This window comes from Miscanthus floridulus, chromosome 6, assembly GCF_019320115.1.
Source record: "Miscanthus floridulus cultivar M001 chromosome 6, ASM1932011v1, whole genome shotgun sequence".
Lineage (NCBI taxonomy): Eukaryota > Viridiplantae > Streptophyta > Magnoliopsida > Poales > Poaceae > Miscanthus > Miscanthus floridulus.
Window position 1 is genome coordinate 68,923,791 of NC_089585.1, and position 22,702 is coordinate 68,946,492.

At 41.0% G+C, this 22,702-nt stretch overlaps 1 protein-coding gene across 3 annotated transcripts; it reads left to right on the plus strand.

Annotated features, from left to right (window-relative positions):
• The first annotated feature begins 611 nt into the window (after positions 1–611).
• Positions 612–8,562, plus strand: LOC136456097 (arginine-specific demethylase JMJ20). Of its 3 annotated transcripts, XM_066455866.1 has the most exons (9): positions 614–1,044; positions 1,132–1,290; positions 1,908–2,070; positions 3,460–3,577; positions 3,854–3,923; positions 3,992–4,072; positions 7,618–7,674; positions 7,749–7,860; positions 7,950–8,562. In XM_066455866.1, the coding sequence occupies exons 1-9, from the start codon at positions 817–819 to the stop codon at positions 8,432–8,434; spliced, it is 1,473 nt and encodes a 490-aa protein (XP_066311963.1). In that variant the 5' UTR covers positions 614–816; the 3' UTR covers positions 8,435–8,562. The 3 variants fall into 3 exon arrangements, with proteins under 3 accessions (XP_066311962.1, XP_066311961.1, XP_066311963.1); XM_066455864.1 differs by having other exon boundaries at positions 613–1,290; XM_066455865.1 differs by lacking the exon at positions 7,618–7,674 and having other exon boundaries at positions 612–1,290.
• Positions 8,563–22,702: the final 14,140 nt, after the last annotated feature.

A 22,702-nucleotide genomic window follows, 5' to 3' on the forward strand; every position in this document is an offset into this window, starting at 1 on the left:
CACTAAATCTTTACCAGCAACCACATTCCGAAAATATTTTCATGGAATTGGTATGCGTTGTTTCAAAGATTTGCAAGGTTGAGGGGGAGTCTCTTCCTGAGTTAATCCTATTCACACATCATATTGCATTTCCTAATCTTACATGAGTTTTTGATTAATTTTCTCATGGGAGATTTAACAATGCAATATCATATCAATATAAGATTCTATGTATGTTTTCTATTTTTCCCTGCAGGATATTCAAGGAATGATCAAGGATCAATTTTCAATTTTCTTCAAAACTCAACGGATTTCAAAAGGACTAATGCACGTCACAATAAGGATATTCTCATGAAAATTGAAAGACCAAATTGATCAAGGTGGAGTGTTAGAAATAGTCATTAGTGATCAATTAGCAGTTAATGACGTCATTAGACATGTGTTAAAAAGTAATTAGACATGTGCTAATTAAGATTAGCACCAACCGTTCAGGACCTTTCGGGGATAGCCTGGGCCAGTTTCCTGTACGAGCCCGTACACATTTTTTAATAAAAAAAGGAAAAAAGCAGAAAACGCGCCCGTTGAGATTGCTGGGCCGTGCAAACTCCGGCGGCACACGGGCGCGGGGGACGCCAGCGGCCCAACTCACGGCTCGTGCGGAAGCGGAACTGAACCAGACTTTGCGGCCTGCTCGGCTTGTCGCCTAGATCTCCGGCGACTGACTCCGCGGCTGCGCACTTCCAACTACACAGCTGCCGCCCCAGCGAAGCTGTGGAGGACCAGCAAGCGTCCTTTCACCGGCCCCCTCCCTCCCTTCTCTTCCCTCCGGTCGACGAGATGGCCTGCCGCGTGAAGGTGGTAGGACAGGTGGAGCGGGTGGACGGAGAGTCGCTATCCTACGCGGAGTTCGTCCGCCGCTTCATGGCCCCCAACCGCCCCGTCGTTCTCACGGGGCTCACCTCGTCCTGGAGGGCCCGCAAGGACTGGACGCTCTCTGCGTCTGGCGACCGCCGCCGCCCTGACCTCGGCTTCTTTGCCCAAAACTTCCCTTCCCCTCTCGTTCAGGTATTCCCCCTCCTCATCCGTGCTGATGGCCCGTGGTACTTGGTACGCGAATGGATGACCCGCACAACAACGATATCAATTGCGCAGGTTGCCGACTGCTCCTCGAGGGATTTGACGGACCAGAAGCGGCTTGAGATGTCCATGCAGGAGTTCATAGACCACTGGGTTGGGGGTGCTCACGGTGCCTCATGCGATGGGGATCGTGATGGTTCTCTGTTGTACCTGAAAGACTGGCACTTCGTTAAGGTATGTTCCCAGTGCCCTGCTCGCTCAATTTCGCTGAGCAATAGCATTGCCTAGTATTTTTTGGTGCTCTGGCAGTCTGGTTCATCAGTTATGCAGATCAAATGATGCAGTGATTTAGTGTTGACGTGCTTGACTCAGTGGGTGCTACACTTGACAAACATGTAGATGCACTAATAATTGTACCAAGCAGCGCGGCCCTGTTGCAAGTTGTATGCCCACTGATTTTATTTCTTCTTTTTTGGCATAGCTCAAACGTATTAATTGGTATAATTATAATTGGCTAGCTGCAATGTTTTGTTCCAACATTGGCAACATTGTATTAATCCACATATGAGTACTATGGACCAAGTTGTTTTCTTATTTGATTTTTTTTAATCCTGGAGTCCTGGATTATATGGATTTCACCATAACTTCTGTGTTATGCAGTTGATCCTCACTTTGAAAAGAACAATGTTTGTGCCTATGCTTACAAAGCTACAGGATTGAGTAATCCTTGGATAGCACAATATTATTACACAGATGGCACCTCTTTCTTTTTGCAATTGATAATTTGATATTCCATTTCCTGCTGTAACAGCAACATGGTTGTAATTACTTTTTTTAACTTAACTTTCCAGGAGTACCCTGATTATATTGCATATACCACACCAACCTTCTTTGTTGATGATTGGCTCAACATGTATCTTGACAGTCACCCTATACATAGAGATTCTGACATTGCCAATCATAAAAATGAAATAAACTGTTCTGATTATCGGTTTGTTTACATGGGGGCAAAAGGTATGTTCTGTTTTATGATGTATCTTTCCTCTCTGTTTACATGTCTAGCATTGTGGAATTCGAGAAAATTGGCTATTTGCCATTCCAAACATTGGGCTTCGCAAAATTGCCATCCAAAAGATTGACTTGGCAAAATTGCCAACCTAAACATGTATACTTTGTTTTTGTTGTCATAATCCATATTTAGGTCCTTTGTTTCTGTTTTTTTGGATTGTCCTCCACGCGAAAAGACATTTTTGTCCTTGGCTGCCGGGAGACGTCGGGCGGATCACCCTTCGCACCTTGGCTGCGCTAGACGTCAGGCAGATCAGCTGATATCTGAATCTAATGGCCTGCATGCTTCTGTACGAGCTACTGTGCATGCATTTGGCCGGTTTTTGAAAAAAAAAAACAATCAGGTGGACAATATAATTAGAATACATGCACGCATATGTCTGTCACACAAATTCATAAATTGAGAATAAAATGAGTTCACATCCGTATCCATAAGCTGAGTATAAATGAGTTCATCTCACACATGCATAAATTGAGCCTAAAAACACAGATATTTGATTTTCACTCAAAAGTTCAATTCTTCCTTCCTCATCGTGTGACTCTACTATCTGCAAGTTGTCCCAGTCAACTTGTGGTATAGGATCATCAACCTCCATATCAAACCTAAACCAAATATCATTTGCAGTTTACGGTCGACGCCGGTGCGTCCACCACGAGGGACGGACTCGGACCCGGTGGGGCGCGGGACGTTGGGGCTGCATCTAGCCTGCCGAGCGTGTCGGCCGCCTGCAGCAAGATGAGCGCGCTTGCTGTCGGAGCCACGATGAGGGGCGGCGAGGTCGCTCCGAGTTCCACCGTGGTCGTGCCAACGGCCGCTGAGGTCGCTCCAAGTTCCTCCATGGTCGTGCCAACAGCCACCGTGGTCGCGGCAAGCGCGGGTGGACGGCGTGGCGGCGCTGAGCACGGGTGGTTGTGTGGCGGCGGCGAGCGCGTCCGCCGGCGGTGCCGCGTCGCGGCCGCCCTGCATCGTGGACGTCTAGGGCACGCGAGCGGTGGTTCTTCGTTTGCGAGTGGTTTCGTACGATGCGAATAGTCTTGATCTCATCTCTTCACGTGAATTAAGCAGAAGGGCAACAATGTCTTTTCGCGTGAAAGGGATTCCCAAAAAATATTAACAAAGCAACTAAATAGGGAGTATGGCAACAAAATCAAGGTACACATGTTTAGATTGGCAATTTTACGAAGTCAATCTTTCGGATGGCAATTTTGTGAAGCCCATTGTTTGCAATGGCAAATAGCCAATTTTTTCGTGGAATTCTGTGGTTCTACACGCAAGTTGCCATGCTACATGATAATTAACTCCACACACGATTATGGTTGAGCTTTGGTCTGTAGGAACCTGGACTCCTCTGCATGCTGATGTTTTTAGGTCATACAGCTGGTCAGCAAATGTTTGTGGGAGAAAACAGTGGTTCTTTCTACCACCATCACAAAGTCATTGTATATTTGATAGGTACAATTTATTCTTGGTATTTCTTATTTGTACATTTTATATTGTTGTTAGGTAAAAATGAGTTTGGTACTATTAGTTGATGTAGAATGGTTTAATGAAAGCATGACTAGTGAGCCTGTTAGGTGCAAATGGGAAGTAACCATTAAAGCATCGTTGCAACTTTTACATGGAGCTTTTGCATTATTCAACAGAAACATAATACATTGTGGAATGATGTTTGATATATATGTACTTTCTATTGTTACATGATCAGTGGTTGTTGATTTTGCCATGTAGGAACATGAGATCCTCGGTCTATAACTTACATGATGATGTTTCTGAAAAGCAGTTTCCTGAATTTAGTAAGGTCTCCTCCCTCCCTCCCTCTCTTAGTGTCCTTTTTTGAAAGTTAATTTTATGAAGTTTCTTTTGTAGACTGAATGGCTAGAATGCATTCAAGAGCAGAATGAAATCATATTTGTTCCCAGTGGATGGTATCACCAAGTCCATAACCTGGTAAATATCATTTGTTATTTGAGATATAATGTTCCGGTTGGGTGTTATGCATTCTACATTGGATTAAATAGGGACTGAATAGGATAATGTGAACTATCCATCATGGATCAGATTTGGTTGATACACTGAATGTTTTAATTTACTGGACATTTTTAAAATATCTTCCACCTAACAGTGACCAAGTGGCATGTGCAATCTGCTTTGATCAAATTTTTTCCAACCTTGGTATTGGAGTTATCATCCTCTTACTTTGAGGCTGGTGTCTATCAGATACGCACTTTGTTATACCGAAACAAATGGAAGGGTTTGTCGTACTGTCCCCATTCATGGGGTTTGAAACTGTCTTGAATCTATGACGAGTAAATATCATGCAGAAGAGGGCCAGAACACGGGGGTTTTATGGGTTGAGACACTACTAGACTAGAACAGAGAGAGGCGGACACTAGATGAGGGAAGGCGACTGACGTGGTAAGAAACTTCAGAAGAGGGGAAGACTGTTCATTCCCATTGGTCGCACATGAACTCATAACTGATGCTATCCTATCCTTATATGGATGGAGCACAACTTGACCGATACTCCCTCCGTTCCAAATTAGTTCACTTTAGCATTGTCCTAAGTCAAACTTCTCGAACTTTTTGACCAAGTTTTTAGAAAATTATATTTTTTTTATGCAATTTAGAAAATTATATTAACATCTACTAGTTTAATAAATACACTATCAAGACATTTCGTGGAAAATTTAATATTCTAGATGTTGGTGCATTTTTCTAGTAACTTGGTTAAAGTTAGATAAGTTTGACTATAACAAAACTAAAGTGAACTATAATTTGGAACGGTGGGGGTAAGAAACCAGTCATGATAAATTGCTAAATTAGGAGATATCCATGCAACTTCTAAATTAAGAAATGATCTTCAAAACAACTGAGGCACCACATCTTTATGCATTGTGCACTTTCATGCTGTGGTTGCTGCTTGGCCCATATCCATGGAAGAATGAATCATTTCCCTTGGCATTTGAACGGCTGCAATGGTTAATCAATTTGAATAACATTTTACTTCCAATAACTAAACTGTAGTTAGTGGATTATGTTGGTCAAGTTTTTTTTTAAGAAACTAATATGGACGATCCAAAAGAGAAAAAACAACTAATCATGATAGATTGCCAAATTATGAGATATGCATGCAACTTCTTGATTACGAGATGATATATTAAACAATTGAGGCAACACATCTTTGTGCATTCTGCACTTCCATGCTGTCGTTGCTGCTGGACCCATGTCCTTGGAAGAACTTTGAATCATTTCCCTTGGCATTAAATAATGCAATGGTTAGTCAGTATGAAGAACATTTTACTCCCAACAACTAAACTTTAGTTAGTAAAATTATGTTAGAAGTATTTATTTATCAGTTAACATTATTATTGTAGATCAATCTGAAAGATATTTCAAATTGCAGTGCATACATTTATGTCTTGATGTCCTTGGGGTCTTCAAGAACAAAAGCTTAAAGTCCCAAACAAGTTGGGGTAGACTAGAGTTGAATCCCAGCAGAAGCAATCAAGGTTCAGGCACGTGAATAGCTGTTTTCCAAGCACTCCTATCTAAGGCTAAGTCTTTGGGTATATTCCATCCTTTCAAGTCTCATTTTATTGCCTCTACCCAAGTCAACTTCGGTCTTCCTCTGCCTCTCTTCACGTTACTATCCTGGCTTAGGATTCCATTACGCACTGGTGCCTCTGGAGGTCTTCGTTGGACATGTTCAAACCATCTTAACCGGTGTTGGACAAGCTTTTCTTTAATTGGTGCTACCCCTAATCTATTACGTATATCATCGTTCCGAACTCAATCCCTTCTTGTATAACCGCAAATCCAACGCAACATACGCATTTCCGCGAAACTTATCTATTGAACATGTCATCTTTTCGTAGGCCAACATTTCGCACCATACAACATAGCAGGTCTAATCGCCGTCCTATAAAATTTGCCTTTTAGGTTCTGTGGTACCCTTTTGTCACATAGGACACCAGATGCTTAGCGCCACTTTATCCACCCTGCTTTGATTCTATGGCTAACATCTTTAACAATATCCCCGTCTCTCTGTAGCATTGATCCTAAATATCGAAAGGTATCCTTCTTAGGCATTACTTGACCTTCCAAACTAATATCTTCCTCCTCCCGAGTAGTAGTGCCGAAGTCATATCTCATATACTCAGTTTTAGTTCTACTGAGTCTAAAACCTTTGGACTCCAAAGTCTCCCGCCATAACTCCAGTTTCCGATTCACTCATGTCCGGCTTTCATTAACTAGCACTATATCGTCCGCGAAAAGCATACACCAAGGGATGTCCCCTTGTATGTCCCTTGTGACCCCATCCATCACTAAGGCAAACAGATAAGGGCTCAAAGCTGACCCTTGATGTAGTTCTATCCTAATCGGGAAGTCATCCGTGCTCTATCACTTGTTCGAACACTAGTTACAACATTGTTGTACATGTCCTTAATGAGCCCGACGTACGTCGTTGGGACTTTTTGTTTGTCCAAAGCGCACTATATAACATTCCTTGGTATTTTATCATAAGCCTTCTCCAAGTCAATAAAAACCATGTGTAGGTCTTTCTTCTCCCTATACCGCTACATAACTTGTCTTATTAAGAAAATGACTTCCATGGTTGACCTTCCGGGCATGAAACCAAATTGGTTCATAGAGACCCGCGTTATTGCTCTCAAGCGATACTCGATAACTCTCTCCCATAGCTTCATAGTATGGCTCATCAACTTAATTCTCCGGTAATTAGTACAACTTTGAATATCCCATTTATTCTGGTAGATCGGTACCAGTATGCTTCTCCTCCACTCGTTAGGCATCTTGTTCGATTGAAAAATATGGTTGAACAGCTTGGTTAGCCATACTATAGCTATGTCCCCGAGGCATCTCCACACCTCGATTGGGATACCATCTGGTCCCATCGCCTTACCTCCTTTCATCATTTTCAATGCCTCTCTGACCTCAGATTCTTGGATTCTCTGCATAAAGCATCTATTGGTGTCATCAAAAGAGTCATCCAACTAAAAGGTTGTGTCCGTATTCTCACTATTGAACAATTTGTCAAAATACTCTTGCCATCGATGTCGGATCTCATCCTCCTTCACCAAGAGATGCTCCCTTTCATATTTAATGCACTTAACTTGGTTGAAGTCCCTTGTCTTTCTCTCACGAACCCTAGCCATCCTATAAATATCCTTCTCTCCTTCCTTCGTACTCAAATGTTAAATAAAACACGTCACCAAGGGGGTGCCGACCCGGCCCTTGCCCATTTAACACTATACCCTGGGTTTCGATATGGCGCGTCGCTAAGAGGGTTACGTCCCAACGGTTTTCTTTTGGGTTTCATCTTCGTTAGAATGGCTAGATTTAACGTTGGCTCGCCACGCCTATCACAACCCTCCTCCTTGTACAATATTTGTTTAAAGAATTGTGCCAGTTACTATTAGTGTACTACTAGCTGCTAAACTCATGTGTTTTTCTATTTGTGGTAATTACTACAGGAGGATACTATATCTATAAATCATAATTGGTTTAATGCCTACAACCTACACTGGGTGGTGCGTATTTGCTTTTTTATCATGTTAAGTTATAGAATAACAAGATTTCATTCGTCTTAATACTCCTCATTTAGTGGAACTTGCTCTATGAGGACTACAAAGTTGCAAAAGAATATATTGAAGACATTCGAGATATATGTGATGATTTTGAAGGACTTTGTCAACGGAACTTGGCAGCTAATACAGGTAATATTCCAGTATCTGGAATAATCACATGAACAACAAGAAAATGCCTTGTTTACCTTCTCATAACATCCTGTTGGAACTATTTTCAGGCATGAACTTCTATGATTTCTTTGTTTTCATAGTGCGGTTTGCCTTAGCCAATGTAATTGAGCTTTACCATCTTCAGCAGCCAGAGGTTGCAACCTTGTCAACAGAAACTGCACACCATTTGGTCTATAATCTGACGTCAATTCGTAGTGTTGCATCAAAAATGACAAAAACAGAGGCTTTTACTACTGAGAATCGTCTTTGTAGTATCTCGGAAGATAACCGCAGTGCTTTCTCTAATATTAAACAAATATTAGAAGAGGAAAGTTTCAGAAGGCTATCGATGACAGTGTCAAAGGCATATGACCACATAGACAGTGGGCAAAGAAGTCTCAAATCTTCGACCTCATATCTGAAGGGCTGTTCGTCAGTGATCTGCTTGAAATCTGATTGCAATGTTGTTGATCACATTACTTCTTTGGTTGATGAAGTTTGTGGACCTGACGATTTGGTGAGACTAATTGATAGGGCTCTCTCTGATGGATAATTTTTAGTGCATCTAGCATTGTAAACCTGTGCTTGCATGAATCCTTATTCATCAGATATGATGGGATACTTGATAACTTGTGGATATTCAGAGCCTGTCAACTGGAAGGACAATTGTGCATTGCATCCCCATTGTTTGTCTTTGCAGTGCTTACCTTTCGTGATAGAACCTCCAACCTTGCATTTTTCTGATGTGACATTGTGCATAACATTGGAAGGTCAAAAGATTGCCCTTCCAACCTTGCATTTTACTATATTTAATGTCACCCTAAAATCTCCATTTTGAGATGCGACAAGCAAACATTAAATAAAATAAATGATTTTTCAATTATTTTCTAAAAATTTCAAGCTTTTGCTAGTTTGTTGTCAATCCAGAGAGTAAAAATGTGGTTTTTAAAAAAATATTATGTAATTTGTTTTCTTGCATTCATGTCTTTGCATAAGCTTTATATCTTAAATTCTACGCTGCTTAGAGTAAACTAGATCTCATTTTTCTTTCTTTTTTTTCATAACCCTGTGTACCGCTAGTTACAGAGTCGGAACTTTTATTTTAAATAAGCTCCTTCACTTAAAAAGACAATGTAAATTGTATAACATTGGATTGGAATGTGCTTCTTGGCCTGTTCTAGCCTGTTTCCTGACTACTGAACGAAACCCTGTTGGGTGATTAGGTGGCGCAGTCTGAGGCGATGGCTGATGCACATAACAGCATGTTCGTTTGGTCGTATTTGATTTATAAATCATGACTTATTAGCCAACGAACAATATTTTTCTCTCATATCAAACATAATCAACAGTACTTTTAGTTATGACTTATAAGTCAAACAAGTCCAAACGAACAGTGCGCGAATTATTGCTTGTCAGGGTCTCAGATCCATTTGGGGACTAAGCAGAAAAGCGACAGTTTCAGCAAGCAGTCAAGAAAGATCGTACCCGGATGCCCAAGGGTCTGTTCGGCAGGACTGAAAAATACTGTTTCGACTTATTGTTGTTATTGTTGTAAGAGAAAAATACTGTTCTGACAGGACGTGAACAGTGATTTTGTGAGGTGGCGGCCAGCCGGCTGCCAGCCAGCCGAACACTGCCTTGCGCTTCGTTTCCGCTGCGATCGTTGCTCCTGCTGTAGTGCTGTCTCCCCTTGGCACTGCCGGCTGCCGGCCAGTTCACCTTTCCAGAGCCACACCGTGCCTTTGTCTGCTGGATTGTTTGACCGTTGCTGGGGTCCTATGATATCTACTGCTCTGTTTTACCAGACATGCTGAACCAATTGAGAATTCTCCATTCGTCGTAACCAATTGAGAATTCTCCATTCGTCGTTTCGTCTGCAACTGCAATTGATCTACCCCTACCTAGTAGAAGCGACAGCAGCCTCTCGGATTCGCTGACAGGTACGTTTGATGGTAGTGGCTGCTTTGACCTGCATATTATCTGTTCTCGTGACATCCTCTTTTATCACAATCATGCTGTCACGTGAGTACAACCTATCATCGGAGCTCTGTAATTAAGTTGCGCTGTCATCTCTACGCTTAGTGTTAGTGTTAGGGAGTGTTCGGTTCCATGGACTAAATTTTAGTTCATGTCACATTGGACATTCGGATGCTATTTAGGAGAACTAAATATGAGTTAATTATAAAACTAATTACATAGATGGAGACTAATTTACGAGACGAATTTATTAAGCCTAATTAATCTGCCATTAGCATAGATTTACTGTAGCACCACATTGTCAAATCATGGACTAATTAGGCTTAAAAAATTCGTCTCGCAAATTAGCCACAATCTGTGCAATTAGTTATTTTTTTCGTCTATATTTAATACTTCATGCATGTGTCCAAACATCCGATGGGACATGGACTAAAATTTTTCTGTAGGAACCAAACACCCCCTAGACACAGTGTGGTATTATGACGGTTCGCTCCTGCAACCTTCCTTCCACCTATGGATGAAAATGGTACATATATTTTCCGACTGTATGTGAGACCGAATCCTTTTAGAGGAGTTCAGATCTGTTCGTATCCAAGTTCGAATATTCAACATCCGATACGTATCCATATCCGAATACTCAAATCGCATATTTATGATGGGATATCCAATCTATCATATCCGACATGGTTGACATTATCTGTATTCGAATCCAAATCTAGACAGAAATATAAAAACAAATATAATATAAGTGATATCTGAACGTATCCGATCCGTTTTCATCCCTACTTCCACCTCAAGCGCCACCGTTTCCTACCTCAGCGCGACGCTCTCTTTGCTCGCGTCAGCGTTCCTCGCCTGATGCTGAGCCTTTTCTCATTTTTCTGATTCCCCTCTCTCTCTCTCTCTCCCTCCGTTTCGTCTCTTGCGTTCCAGGTGGAGAGGCAACAAGACCTTAGGGCAGTCCCAATAAAAGAAACTAGTAGTTTCTATAACATAGGATACCGCACCAAAAAAGTACTGCTTTTCAACCCATGGTTTCTATGAGTAATAATTATTTTCTCTTTCTCTCTCCCAACTCTATCTTTTTCCTCCAATGGGAGTGCGACACGAGCTCTCTAGAAACTGGTGGTTTCTCCCCAATGGCGATTTCATGGTTTCTTGGTGCATTGGGTCAAGAGTAGACCTGATTTCTTCATGAGGAAATCATTTCTATGATTTTTGCTCTCTTTCTTCATTAATTACGTTGCCATGTCAGCGTTTTGCCTACGTGGCAAGTCATTTAATGATGATAGAAACCATCATCAATATACCATTAGAACTGCCCTTAGGAGTAGATGACCCCACTGACGGTGGATGCCCCAGTTTCTGATGCTGAGCATTTCTGCTTTTCTGGTTCCTCTCTCTCTGCCTCCGTTTCGTCTCTTGCGTTCCGAGTGGAGAGGTAACAAGACCTACTGACGGTGGATGATACGTATATCCAGGATGAAAATGGATCGAATACGAACGGATATCATTGATATCACATTTGTTTTTATATTTTGTCTGGATTCGAATTCGAATACGGATACTGTCAACCATCCCGGATAGGATATGATTAGATATCGACACCATAAATATGCGATTTGAGTATTCGAATACGGATACGGTATCGGATGTTGAATATCTAGACTCGGATACGGACAGATCTAAACCCCTCTAAATAGATTCGGTCTCAAATACGGTCAGAAAATATCCGTACCATTTTTCACACCTACGCGTATCAAGGACTTGCAAGCACATTGTAGATTTGTAACATCCCCCGCGTTTATCAAACGCATCCTTCATTACATAAAGACTTTTCAGTATGGTCTTAAGTTGCATCTACGTCTACGAACTGATCATAGATCAGTTGGTTGGGTTCCTTATGGTGAAACCTGTCTATCCAGGTTTAAGTCCTCGATTTGACATGGGTGCTCGTATTTTTTTTGGATTTATTCTAGGATTTAGCGGCGTTGTGCTTTTAGTGGCAGACGACGTTCCCGTCGATAGCCAGACGCCTGTGGTGACTTCGTCAATCTCGAAATGTTGCGGCACAGTCTTAGGATTTGTGTACGTGTGTTCAGAGGAGTGAGTGTGCATATATGTTGAACATCTGCGTCTGTACTCGTATAATTCGGGAAGAAAAATAACTCTGACCTTCTCCCGCTCCTCCAACTCACAAGATACGACTTTTGTTCTGGTGCTAAGGAGGGGCTGGGGTGGAGCTAGGCCCTTTGCATCTCTACCTTGACTCTATTTGTTTTAGTAAAGTTGACCACGACATGATTTCCTGCTAACATCCCTCGTGCTGCTAAGGTTCTATGACAAATGCAGTGGCTGAAACTTGCTACACTACTTTAGATCTATGGACAGAGATCAGGCCCTATTCGCTTTGCTGAAAAGTCAGGCTGAAAAATATTGTTCGTTCGCTGAAAAGCTAAATTGAAAAGTATTGTTCGCTGATTTATTGTGAGAGAAAAACACTATATCATGGCTGATAAGTCATGCCGATAAGTTCAAGCGAACAGGTCAGAGTCTAAACCTAGTATCACTGTCGGAGTCCGAGCCGACTTGTCTAGCACCACTAGTGACGAACCTAGCAGTAAAAGGAATATATCATTATCGGTTAGAGCTTTGACTCACCAGTGATAGGTTGAGAGTCACTGCCGGGTCTAGGATCTACCTGGCAAATAAGTGTCATCGGCGGTTTTACTTGTGGTAAAACATACGGACTCTATTCTAAAAGAAAAGAAAAAGGATAAATCATAATCCTAGTTCGTTTGTATATGGGCTCTTATCAAACTCTTAGGTATTGGCAGGACTATATATACGTGTGAGCTCTATGTTGTAATCACCAATATTTAGAGAAATAAAGAATAGTTTCCCTATCTTGTGTTTATTTGTTCTTCTACTTTCACCTACTGTGTTCACCATGAGAGACGGAGAAGGGAATGTCCTAACCTCTGGCAACATGTTTTATAACACGTTATCAGCACGACAAGCTCTACGTCGATATCGTCATTGAAGCTGCCACCGATCTTCGATGCCGACGCTTGTGCCGACATCTCACGGCGACTACTTCGAAGACGTCGACATCTCCGACGTTGTTAGCGGAACGGATCTACTACCTCTACCTGCTGCTGATATGAAGTATATCGACATGCACCATCGCTGTCAAGCAGGTAAACCTATGACATTGCCAAACGGCCTACGTGGTATGTATTTACTAATCATTGCCCTACGCGGCATGTGACGTAGATCAAATTGGCATCCTCTACGAGGTATGAAACACGTCTTGCAGATTGTTTGTGCTGGCCATCGAGCTGGTCTATATATTCTATGCACGTAGAATTGTATATAAAGTGCATATACTCGAAGTATATATACATACAGTAATTGAATCTACACGATTGTGAAAGTATACGGTAATATCTGCGTATTTATTATTGGCTTTGCATGCCAGTATGCACCAGACCACGAGTCCACACTACTAGAGAACAGACTTTAGAACGATGTCCCAATTTGGCATTAGCCTCGGCATTTTTTGCCCCCGGGACTAAAGGACCCTTTAGTCCCGGTTGGTAATACCAACCGGGACTAAAGGTCCCTGCCCAACGGTCGTCCGCGGGGCAGGGGCCTTTAGTCCCGGCTGGTATCACCAACCAGGACTAAAGGTAAACCTTTCGTCCCGGCTGGTAATACTAGCCGGGACTAAAGCTTTTAGTCCCGGTTTGGGTGATGCCCCGGGAATAAAGATTAATCTTTAGTCCCGGTTTGGACCCCTAACCGGGACTAATAATCCCGGCCTATAATTCAGCTCATTTCTTCCTCCCCGAGCCCGAGCCATTCCATTCAAACTCACTGCCTCTGTTTAGCTTGCTGTTGTTCTTGCTCTCTCCCCCTCCATTGGTGTTGCTCTTCGATTTTGGAGGTAACAAACTTAATCCTCTTATGTTTTATCAGTAGCTTATCTCATTTTGCGATGTAGATGCATGTGTAACTTTATATGTTGGACTTTATTATGATTTTATATGTAAACTTAGAAAATTGTAGAAAATCCGTACTAGTTGAACTTGCGGACCGTGTTCAAGTCGGCGAGCATGTTCTCTGCCGAGCGGTAACGGACGTCAAGGAGGAGCTTTGATTCTATGAGGGAGAGCGGCAACGGTCATGGAAGACCGTGTTCCCTTTCTCGTAGAATCGGAGCTCTTCCTTGGCCTAGTACGGTGCCGTCCGGTGGAGAAATGCTCGCCGAGTTGATCACGTAAGCAAGGTCAACTAGTACGGATGGTTATTTATTGAAATATGTTTTTGAGCTATAATTTGATGGATATTTGATAACTTCAGACCTACAAATGTCATCTACAAATGTTACTATCCTCGGCAACCTAAACATCCGCGAGCTCGCCGATATCGAGCAGGTCACTTAGAATTATTTTTTCCATGAAATGAACTACTTAGAAATCATGCCTTTTTTTAGAATTAAATTTTCCATGAAATGAAAAACTTAGTAAATAGTTAGAAAATTATAGAAAATCTGTACTAGTTGAACTTGCGGACCGTGTTCAGCTCGGCCAACATGTTCTCTGCCGAGCGGTAACGGACGTCAAGGAGGAACTTTGATGCTACGGGGGAGAGCTGCAACGGTCGTGGAAGACCGTGTTCTCTTTCTCGTAGAATCGAAGCTCTTCCTTGGCCAAGTACGGTGCCGTCCGGTGGAGAAATGCTGACCGAGATGATCACGTAAGCAAGGTGAACTAGTACGGGTGGTTATTTATTGAAACATGTGAAATCCGTACTAGTTTTGTTTAAATATATCATTTTAGAAAATATGAAATTTACACTAGTTTGCAAAAATAAGTATAGAAAGTAGATGACAACTGGTACCGGATCATCGGCCTCTTGTTCGGTTGCGAAACGACTGAGGCCAGAACTCCCTCTCATTATCTGCGGCAAGTGTAAGCAGAAGATTGTGATGGAGTACCGAGTCAAGAGACAGGGACCCAACAAGGACCGTGTTTTCTACAAGTGCCCGGATCGCAATATGAGTTTCTTACGCATTTTATCTTTATGGCTAATTGACCTGCTTTTCTTGAATATTTTTGACTAAATATTTTTTGGCTTTAATTACAGTGGGAGGGCAATGGATGCGATGGTTGGTACTGGGAGGAAGATTATGCTACATACGTGCAGAATTTGGGTGCGCTTGAGGTAGCGGCTGCTGCTGATGAGACAGTGAGCCAGCAGGAGAAGCTTATTGATATTCAACAGAAGAATGATTTGTCTGTTTTAGTTGCGTACGATCACGAAATAATTATGTTACTGAAGTGCATTGTAGTTTTAGTTTGTTTAGTGATAGTTGGGATTGCTTACGTTGTAGCCAGACTTAGTTAATTAATCAACCGTGTGTGTGTCATTTATGTTGTGTAATAAAATACTAAATTATGTTCAAGGTTTTCATAATTTGTCGTGTAATACAGATTATGTCACGCCATTGGATGTACAATGCCGATCGCCGCTCCCAAGACTTTATTGAGGGCTTGCACTATTTCTTAGGTGTGGCCGAGGCAAATAAGCGGGATGGTTTCATGTGCTGTCCATGTGCCCTATGTAAGAATTTAAAGGAATATTCAAGCTCAATGAGTCTTCATTCACATTTGCTTAAGTCAGGTTTCATGTCAAACTATATATGTTGGACTAAGCATGGAGAAAGCGGGGTCATGATGGAAGAAGGTGAAGGAGAAGATTTAGACATTGATGACATTATTGCTCAGTATGGTGCCTTTGATGATACTACAATGGGGGGAGATGAAGAAGAGGTAGCGGTAGAAGATGATCTCGGTGATGCTCTTGGCGATGCCATTCGTGATGCACAACAAGAATGGGAAAGTGAAAAAGAGAAAGTTAAGTTCGAGCGCATGCTTGAGGATCATAGGAAGTTGCTATACCTGACGGTCGAAGAGGGGCAAAAAAAGCTGGGTACAACACTGGAATTGCTACAATGGAAGGCAAAGAATGGTATATCCGACAAGGCATTTGGGAATTTATTGAACCTCATAAAGAAGATGCTTCCGAAGCCAAATGAATTGCCCACCACTACGTACGAAGCAAAAAAGGTTGTCTGCCCATTGGGATTAAAAATCCAGAAGATACATGCATGTCCTAATGACTGCATCCTCTACCATGGCAATGAATATGAGAATTTGGTTGAATGCCCGGTATGTAAAGCATCGCGGTATAAGATCAGGCGCGATGATCCTGGTGACGTCGAGGGTGAACAACGTCCTAGAAAGAAAATCCCTGCCAAGGTTATGTGGTATGCTCCTATAATACCACGCTTAAAACGTTTGTTCAGAAATAAAGACCATGCAAAGTTATTGCGGTGGTATAAAGAAGACCGTAAGGTAGACAATATGCTGAGACACCCAGCTGATGGGTCCCAGTGGAGAGCGATAGACAGGGAATTTCTAGAGTTTGCAAATGAGGCTAGAAACTTAAGGTTCGCCTTAAGTACAGATGGTATGAATCCTTTTGGAGAGCAGAGCACTAGTCATAGCACTTGGCCAGTTACTCTATGTATCTACAACCTTCCTCCATGGTTATGTATGAAGCGGAAGTTCATTATGATGCCGATCCTCATCCAAGGTCCGAGGCAACCTGGCAACGATATTGATGTCTATCTGAAGCCATTAGTTGAAGAACTTCTAGTTTTATGGAACAAACCAGGTGTACGTGTCTGGGATGAGTACAAACAAGAACACTTTGACCTACGAGCAATGTTGTTCGTAACAATCAATGATTGGCCTGCTTTAAGTAATCTTTCAGGTCAGACAAACAAAGGATATAATGCATGCACACATTGTTTTGATGACCTTGACAATATATATTTGAAAAGATGTCGAAAGGTCGTGTACCTTGGCCATCGTCGATTCCTTCCGTTGAATCACCAAGTAAGAAAGAAAGGGAAGCATTTTAAAGGTAAGCCAGACCATCGGAAGAAGCCTCATAACCGAACCGGGGAAGATGTACTCGCAATGGTCAAGGATGTGAAAGTAGTATTTAGAAAGGGACAAGGCAGTGAATCTGTTCCCAAAGATGCTAAGGGACACGCACCCATGTGGAAGAAGAAGTCCATCTTTTGGGAGCTACCCTATTGGCAAGTCCTAGAGGTCCGCAACGCAATCGACGTGATGCACCTAACAAAGAATCTTTGTGTGAACCTGTTAGGATTCATGGGTGTGTACGGGAAGCCAAAGGATTCACTTGAAGCACGCCAGGACTTGCAGGGCATGAAAGAACGAGACAATCTTCATCCAGAGAAGACAGATGATGGACGTCATTACTTAAGTCCTGCTAGCTACACGCTTAGCAAAGAAGAGAGGGACAACATGTTCGAATGTCTAAGCAGCATCAAGGTCCCATCGGGATTCTCCTCCAATATAAAGGGTATAATAAATGTGCCAGATAAGAAATTCCTAAACTTAAAGTCCCATGACTGCCACGTGCTTATGACGTAATTGCTTTCAGTTGCTTTAAGAGGAATTCTACCTCCACATGTACGTCTAGCCACCGTGAAGCTATGTGCATTCCTCAATGCAATTTCTCAGAAGGCAATCAATCCAGTGGAACTAGCTACTCTACAGAATGATGTGGTTCAATGTCTTGTCAGCTTTGAGTTGGTGTTCCCTCCATCCTTCTTTAATATCATGACACACATCCTAGTTCATTTGGTGAAGGAGATTAGTATTCTTGGACCTGTGTTCTTACATAACATGTTCCCCTTCGAGAGGTTTATGGGAGTCTTGAAGAAATATGTGAAAGTCCGTTCTAAGCCTGAAGGAAGCATCGCCCAGGGCTATGGAACAGAGGAGGTCATTGAGTTCTGTGTTGACTTTATTCCTGACCTTGCCCCGATTGGTGTTCCCGAATCACGACACGAGGGGTAACTCAGTGGTAAAGGAACTTTAGGGAAGAAAACATATATCGGTATGGAAGACGATTATTTCAATAAAGCACACTACACAGTTCTTCAGAACTCGTCATTGGTGTATCCGTACATCGAGATACATAAGGAGTTCTTACGATCCAAATTTCCAGGGAAGACTGAAGCTTGGATTAGGCGTCAGCACATGGAAAGTTTCAGTGGTTGGTTGCGAAAAGAATGTCAAGGCGATGACAATATTGATGAGCAACTGTATTTGTTGGCTAGGCAGCCATCGTGGCATATCCTCACGTACCAAGGGTACGAGATAAATGGGAATACATTTTACACAGTTGCCCAAGATAAAAGGAGCACCAATCAAAATAGTGGTGTTCGCATAGATGGAACAGATCCAAATGGGAATATACAAACATATTATGGCCGCATAGAAGAGATATGGGAACTAGACTACGCACCTAATTTTAAAGTCCCTTTGTTCCGGTGCCAATGGGTGAAGCTGACCGGAGGAGGGGTAACAGTCGACAAAGAGTATGGAATAACAACAGTGGACCTCAACAATATTGGGTACAAAGAGGAACCATTCGTCCTTACTGCCGATGTGAGTCAGGTGTTCTATGTGAAAGACATGTCTACAAAATCAAAGAGAGGAAAAAACGAAGACATCAACTCAATGATCAATGAGCCAAAGCGCCACATAATTCTTTCTGGGAAAATAAATATAGTGGGAATTGAAGACAAGTCAGACATGTCAGAAGATTATGAAAGAAATGTCCGAATTCCACCCTTCATAGTGAAGAAAGATCCAAGCATCATGTTAAATGATGAAGACACTCCATGGTTACGACAAGATCATAACCAAGGGTCATACGTCAAGAAGAAATTCACTATTGTGCCCGCATGATACAACGATGCATGTTTAATATATTATGTTTTAGAGACGGATATTATGTAATATGTTATGGCTTCACAATTGTAGAACTTTCTGAGATGATCAAACTTGGTATTCAGAGTTTTTTCATCTGAGGTCATTTAGTGTCTCATTTGAGCAAGTTTGATCAAGTCAAATTTGGTCAAATAAAAAAACAACACTTTGACTCTAGTATTATGAACTCTAAATGACTTCAAATTGAAAAGTTTTGAATACCAAGTTTGTTAAACTCAAAAAGATCTACAATTGATGTTTTGGTCAACTTTCCATTTGAGAAAGTTTGGATGGTTCAAATTTGTGATTTTTTAATTTCGACGCCTACAAACTAGTTTTTGGGACCCTAGATTGTCTCAAATTGAAAAGTTTTGAATACTGAGTTTGTTAAGCTCATCAATATATACAATCCTTATATAGGCCATTTTTTCATTTGAGATAGCTTGAACAAAATGTAGTTCAAATTTCACAAGTGTGTGACATAGTTTTAGAAAGTATATATGAGATTCAAGAAGTTGTGACTAGTGTTTGATAAAAATTTCTCAAATGGGAAAATGAGCTATGTAACAATTGTAGAACTTTCTGAGATGATCAAACTTGGTATTCAGAGTTTTTTCATCTGAGGTCATTTAGTGTCTCATTTGAGCAAGTTTGACCAAGTCAAATTTGGTCAAATAAAAAAACAACACTTTGACTCTAGTATTATGAACTCTAAATGACTTCAAATTGAAAAGTTTTGAATACCAAGTTTGTTAAACTCAAAAAGATCTACAATTGATGTTTTGGTCAACTTTCCATTTGAGAAAGTTTGGATGGTTCAAATTTGTGATTTTTAAATTTCGACGCCTACAAACTAGTTTTCGGGACCCTAGATTGTCTCAAATTGAAAAGTTTTGAATACCGAGTTTGTTAAGCTCATCAATATATACAATCCTTATATAGGCCATTTTTTCATTTGAGAAAGCTTGAACAAAATGTAGTTCAAATTTCACAAGTGTGTGACATAGTTTTAGAAAGTATATATGAGATTCAAGAAGTTGTGACTAGTGTTTGATAAAAATTTCTCAAATGGGAAAATAAGCTATGTAACAATTGTAGAACTTTCTGAGATGATCAAACTTGGTATTCAGAGTTTTTTCATCTGAGGTCATTTAGTGTCTCATTTGAGCAAGTTTGACCAAGTCAAATTTGGTCAAATAAAAAAACAACACTTTGACTCTAATATTATGAACTCTAAATGACTTCAAATTGAAAAGTTTTGAATAAGTTTGTTAAACTCAAAAAGATCTACAATTGTTGTTTTGGTCAACTTTCCATTTGAGAAAGTTTGGACGGTTCAAATTTGTGATTTTTAAATTTCGACGCCTACAAACTAGTTTTCGGGACCCTAGATTGTCTCAAATTGAAAAGTTTTGAATACCGAGTTTGTTAAGCTCATCAATATATACAATCCTTATATAGGCCATTTTTTCATTTGAGAAAGCTGTAGAACAAAAAATACTACATTTTCTCTATTTTTATAGGTTCAACAAAAAATTCCTGTCAATTTTGGTCAAAAACCGAGAAAAAATTGAAACATCGACGTTACAATAATGTGATAATAAATTTCCTATTGAATAATATTAGTTTTATTAATTTTAAGTTAGAAATATATTTTTGCATTAACAAAATACTTAGTATTAGTAACATTTATATTCTATATTCATAAAAGAAATTAAAAACTTTAGGTTACAAAATTTTCCTATTTACAATAAATAATTAGTTAATCAATAGTATTTTTTAAAATAAATATTGCAAAGTATTGAAGTTGCTATGGAATTAATTGATTAACCTAGTATTAAACAAAAACAAAATCCCAGGCCTTTCCAATTACGCTGGCGGGTTGGCAAATTTTTCAGGGCTTCAGTCCCGGCCCAGACCAAGAACCGGGACTAAAGGGTGGGCGGCAATTTCGGTGCCCGCCAAAAATACCTTTAGTCCCGGCTGGCAACACGAGCCGGGACTAAAGGACATTTAGTCCCGGCTGGTAAGACCAACCGGGACTAAAGGGTTGGACCCTTTAGTCCCGGTTGGTCTTACCAGCCGGGACTAAATGTCCTTTAGTCCCGGCTGGTGTTACCAGCCGGGACTAAAGGGTCGCAGGCTATATAAATCGAAGTCTGTTCTGTTCATCTTCGATCTCGCCTCCGTCGCTCAGCCAACCGCCTGGCCGCGCCATCCGCCGTCATCGAGCTCGTCTCTGCCGCGCCGCCGTCGTCGTCTACCCCCGCCCGGCCGCGCCATTCTCCAGGCCAGCATCGCCGCATCCCGTCTCCGCCGCCGCACCCGACCCCACCATCCGTCGCCGACGCTTCCCGCGCGCCCACGCCGTACGGCCTCCGTCGATCGAACTCGATATATGATCTGCTGCTCTCCACGCCGTTTTTTAGTTATTTTTAGATAGTTTTTGATATATTAGATTTAAATGTATTAAAATTTAATTAGTATTTTATTTAGATAGTTTTTTTTAGATAGTTTTTTATTATAGTTTTTGATATATGTTAGATTAAAATGTATTATCTTACTAGTTTATCTAATTTCATGTTAGATTTATTTAATTGGATTTAGTAATTATATATTCTATCTCTATATATATATTATATCTAGAGATAGATTCTATATGTATACATATGTACTTAATTATTTCTATATGTATATATACATGTACTTATTTTCATGTGTTGAGAGAGAAAATTGTATCTAGAGAGACATTCTATGTGTATCACATGCATATCTAGAGATATATAGACATATGCACTTATTTCTATGTGTTGAGAGAGAAAGAAAATATATTGTATCATTCTATGTGTATATATATACATGTACTTATTTCCATGTTGATGAAATATTATGTGTTATTATATTTAATTGGATTTAGTAATTCTATATGTGTTATCACATGTACTTATATTATGTACCATAGTAATTCTATCTATGTGTTATCTTGAAGATACAAATGGCTGCTCCGAATGATAACTTGAGTGATGACATAATGGCGGATATTATCAACGCCGGCACCAATGTGGATGTAGATGACACGAGTCAGTACTTTGCTGATTATGAGGATATCCTGAATATGCCGGTGGTTGAAGATCAACAAATTGTCACGCAAGAAAATACTGGCGAGGTATATTCGATTATCTATCATCTCTTATAGATGCATGCGTACGTATATTTGTTGTTAATCGTTGTGTTTCTACTCATGTAGCCGGTCTCTGGATCTACATCAACCACCGACAAAAGTAGGAAAGTCCGAGGGCCAAAAAAGCCATTAGAGGGCCGTTTCATAATATCAGAATTCGACACCAACACCGGCAAACCATTGGGACCACATGCTCAGACATATGTCAATCAATGTGGGTTCGTTGTAAGGGATAGGATCCCAGTTAGTGCTCGTGAATGGAAGCAGAAGATATCCGCTCCTAATGTTAGTTTTGTATCTGATCGTGACAAGAACCTAGCTTGGAGAGATATCACTCAACATTTCACATTACAAGCAGATGATGCTTTGAAGGAGCTAGTGAGGGATTGGACAATGAAGAAGATGGCAACATTGTTCCAGAGTTGGAAGAAGACATTGTATAAAAAGTTTATCTTGAAGAATGCTACGCCGAATTTCAATGCTAAGGCGTTTGTCAAGTTGGAGTCCCATTGGGATGCCTTCGTAGAATACAAGACATCCCAAGACAGTGAGGAACGTGTGATGAGGAATCGGCAGAATGCCCGACAGAAGCAATACCATCATCGCATGGGATCAGGTGGTTATAAGAGTGCTATTCCCAAGTGGCAGAACCTAGAAGCAGAGATTACTGCCAAGGGAATCATACCTGAAACAATAGAGAAGAACTGGCCTCAACGCGCGAAGAATTGGTTCTATGCTCATGGGGGAAGCCTAGACCTAGACACTGGCAAGCTAATTTTTG

Excerpts from the sequence above, each read along its gene's own strand:
- LOC136456097 (XM_066455864.1), top strand. The coding sequence starts at position 817 with ATGGCCTGCCGCGTGAAGGTGGTAGGACAGGTGGAGCGGGTGGACGGA. Across the intron at positions 1,291-1,907 it reads AAGACTGGCACTTCGTTAAG|GAGTACCCTGATTATATTGC; the intron begins GTATGTTCCCAG and ends TTAACTTTCCAG. Across the intron at positions 2,071-3,459 it reads TGTTTACATGGGGGCAAAAG|GAACCTGGACTCCTCTGCAT; the intron begins GTATGTTCTGTT and ends TTTGGTCTGTAG.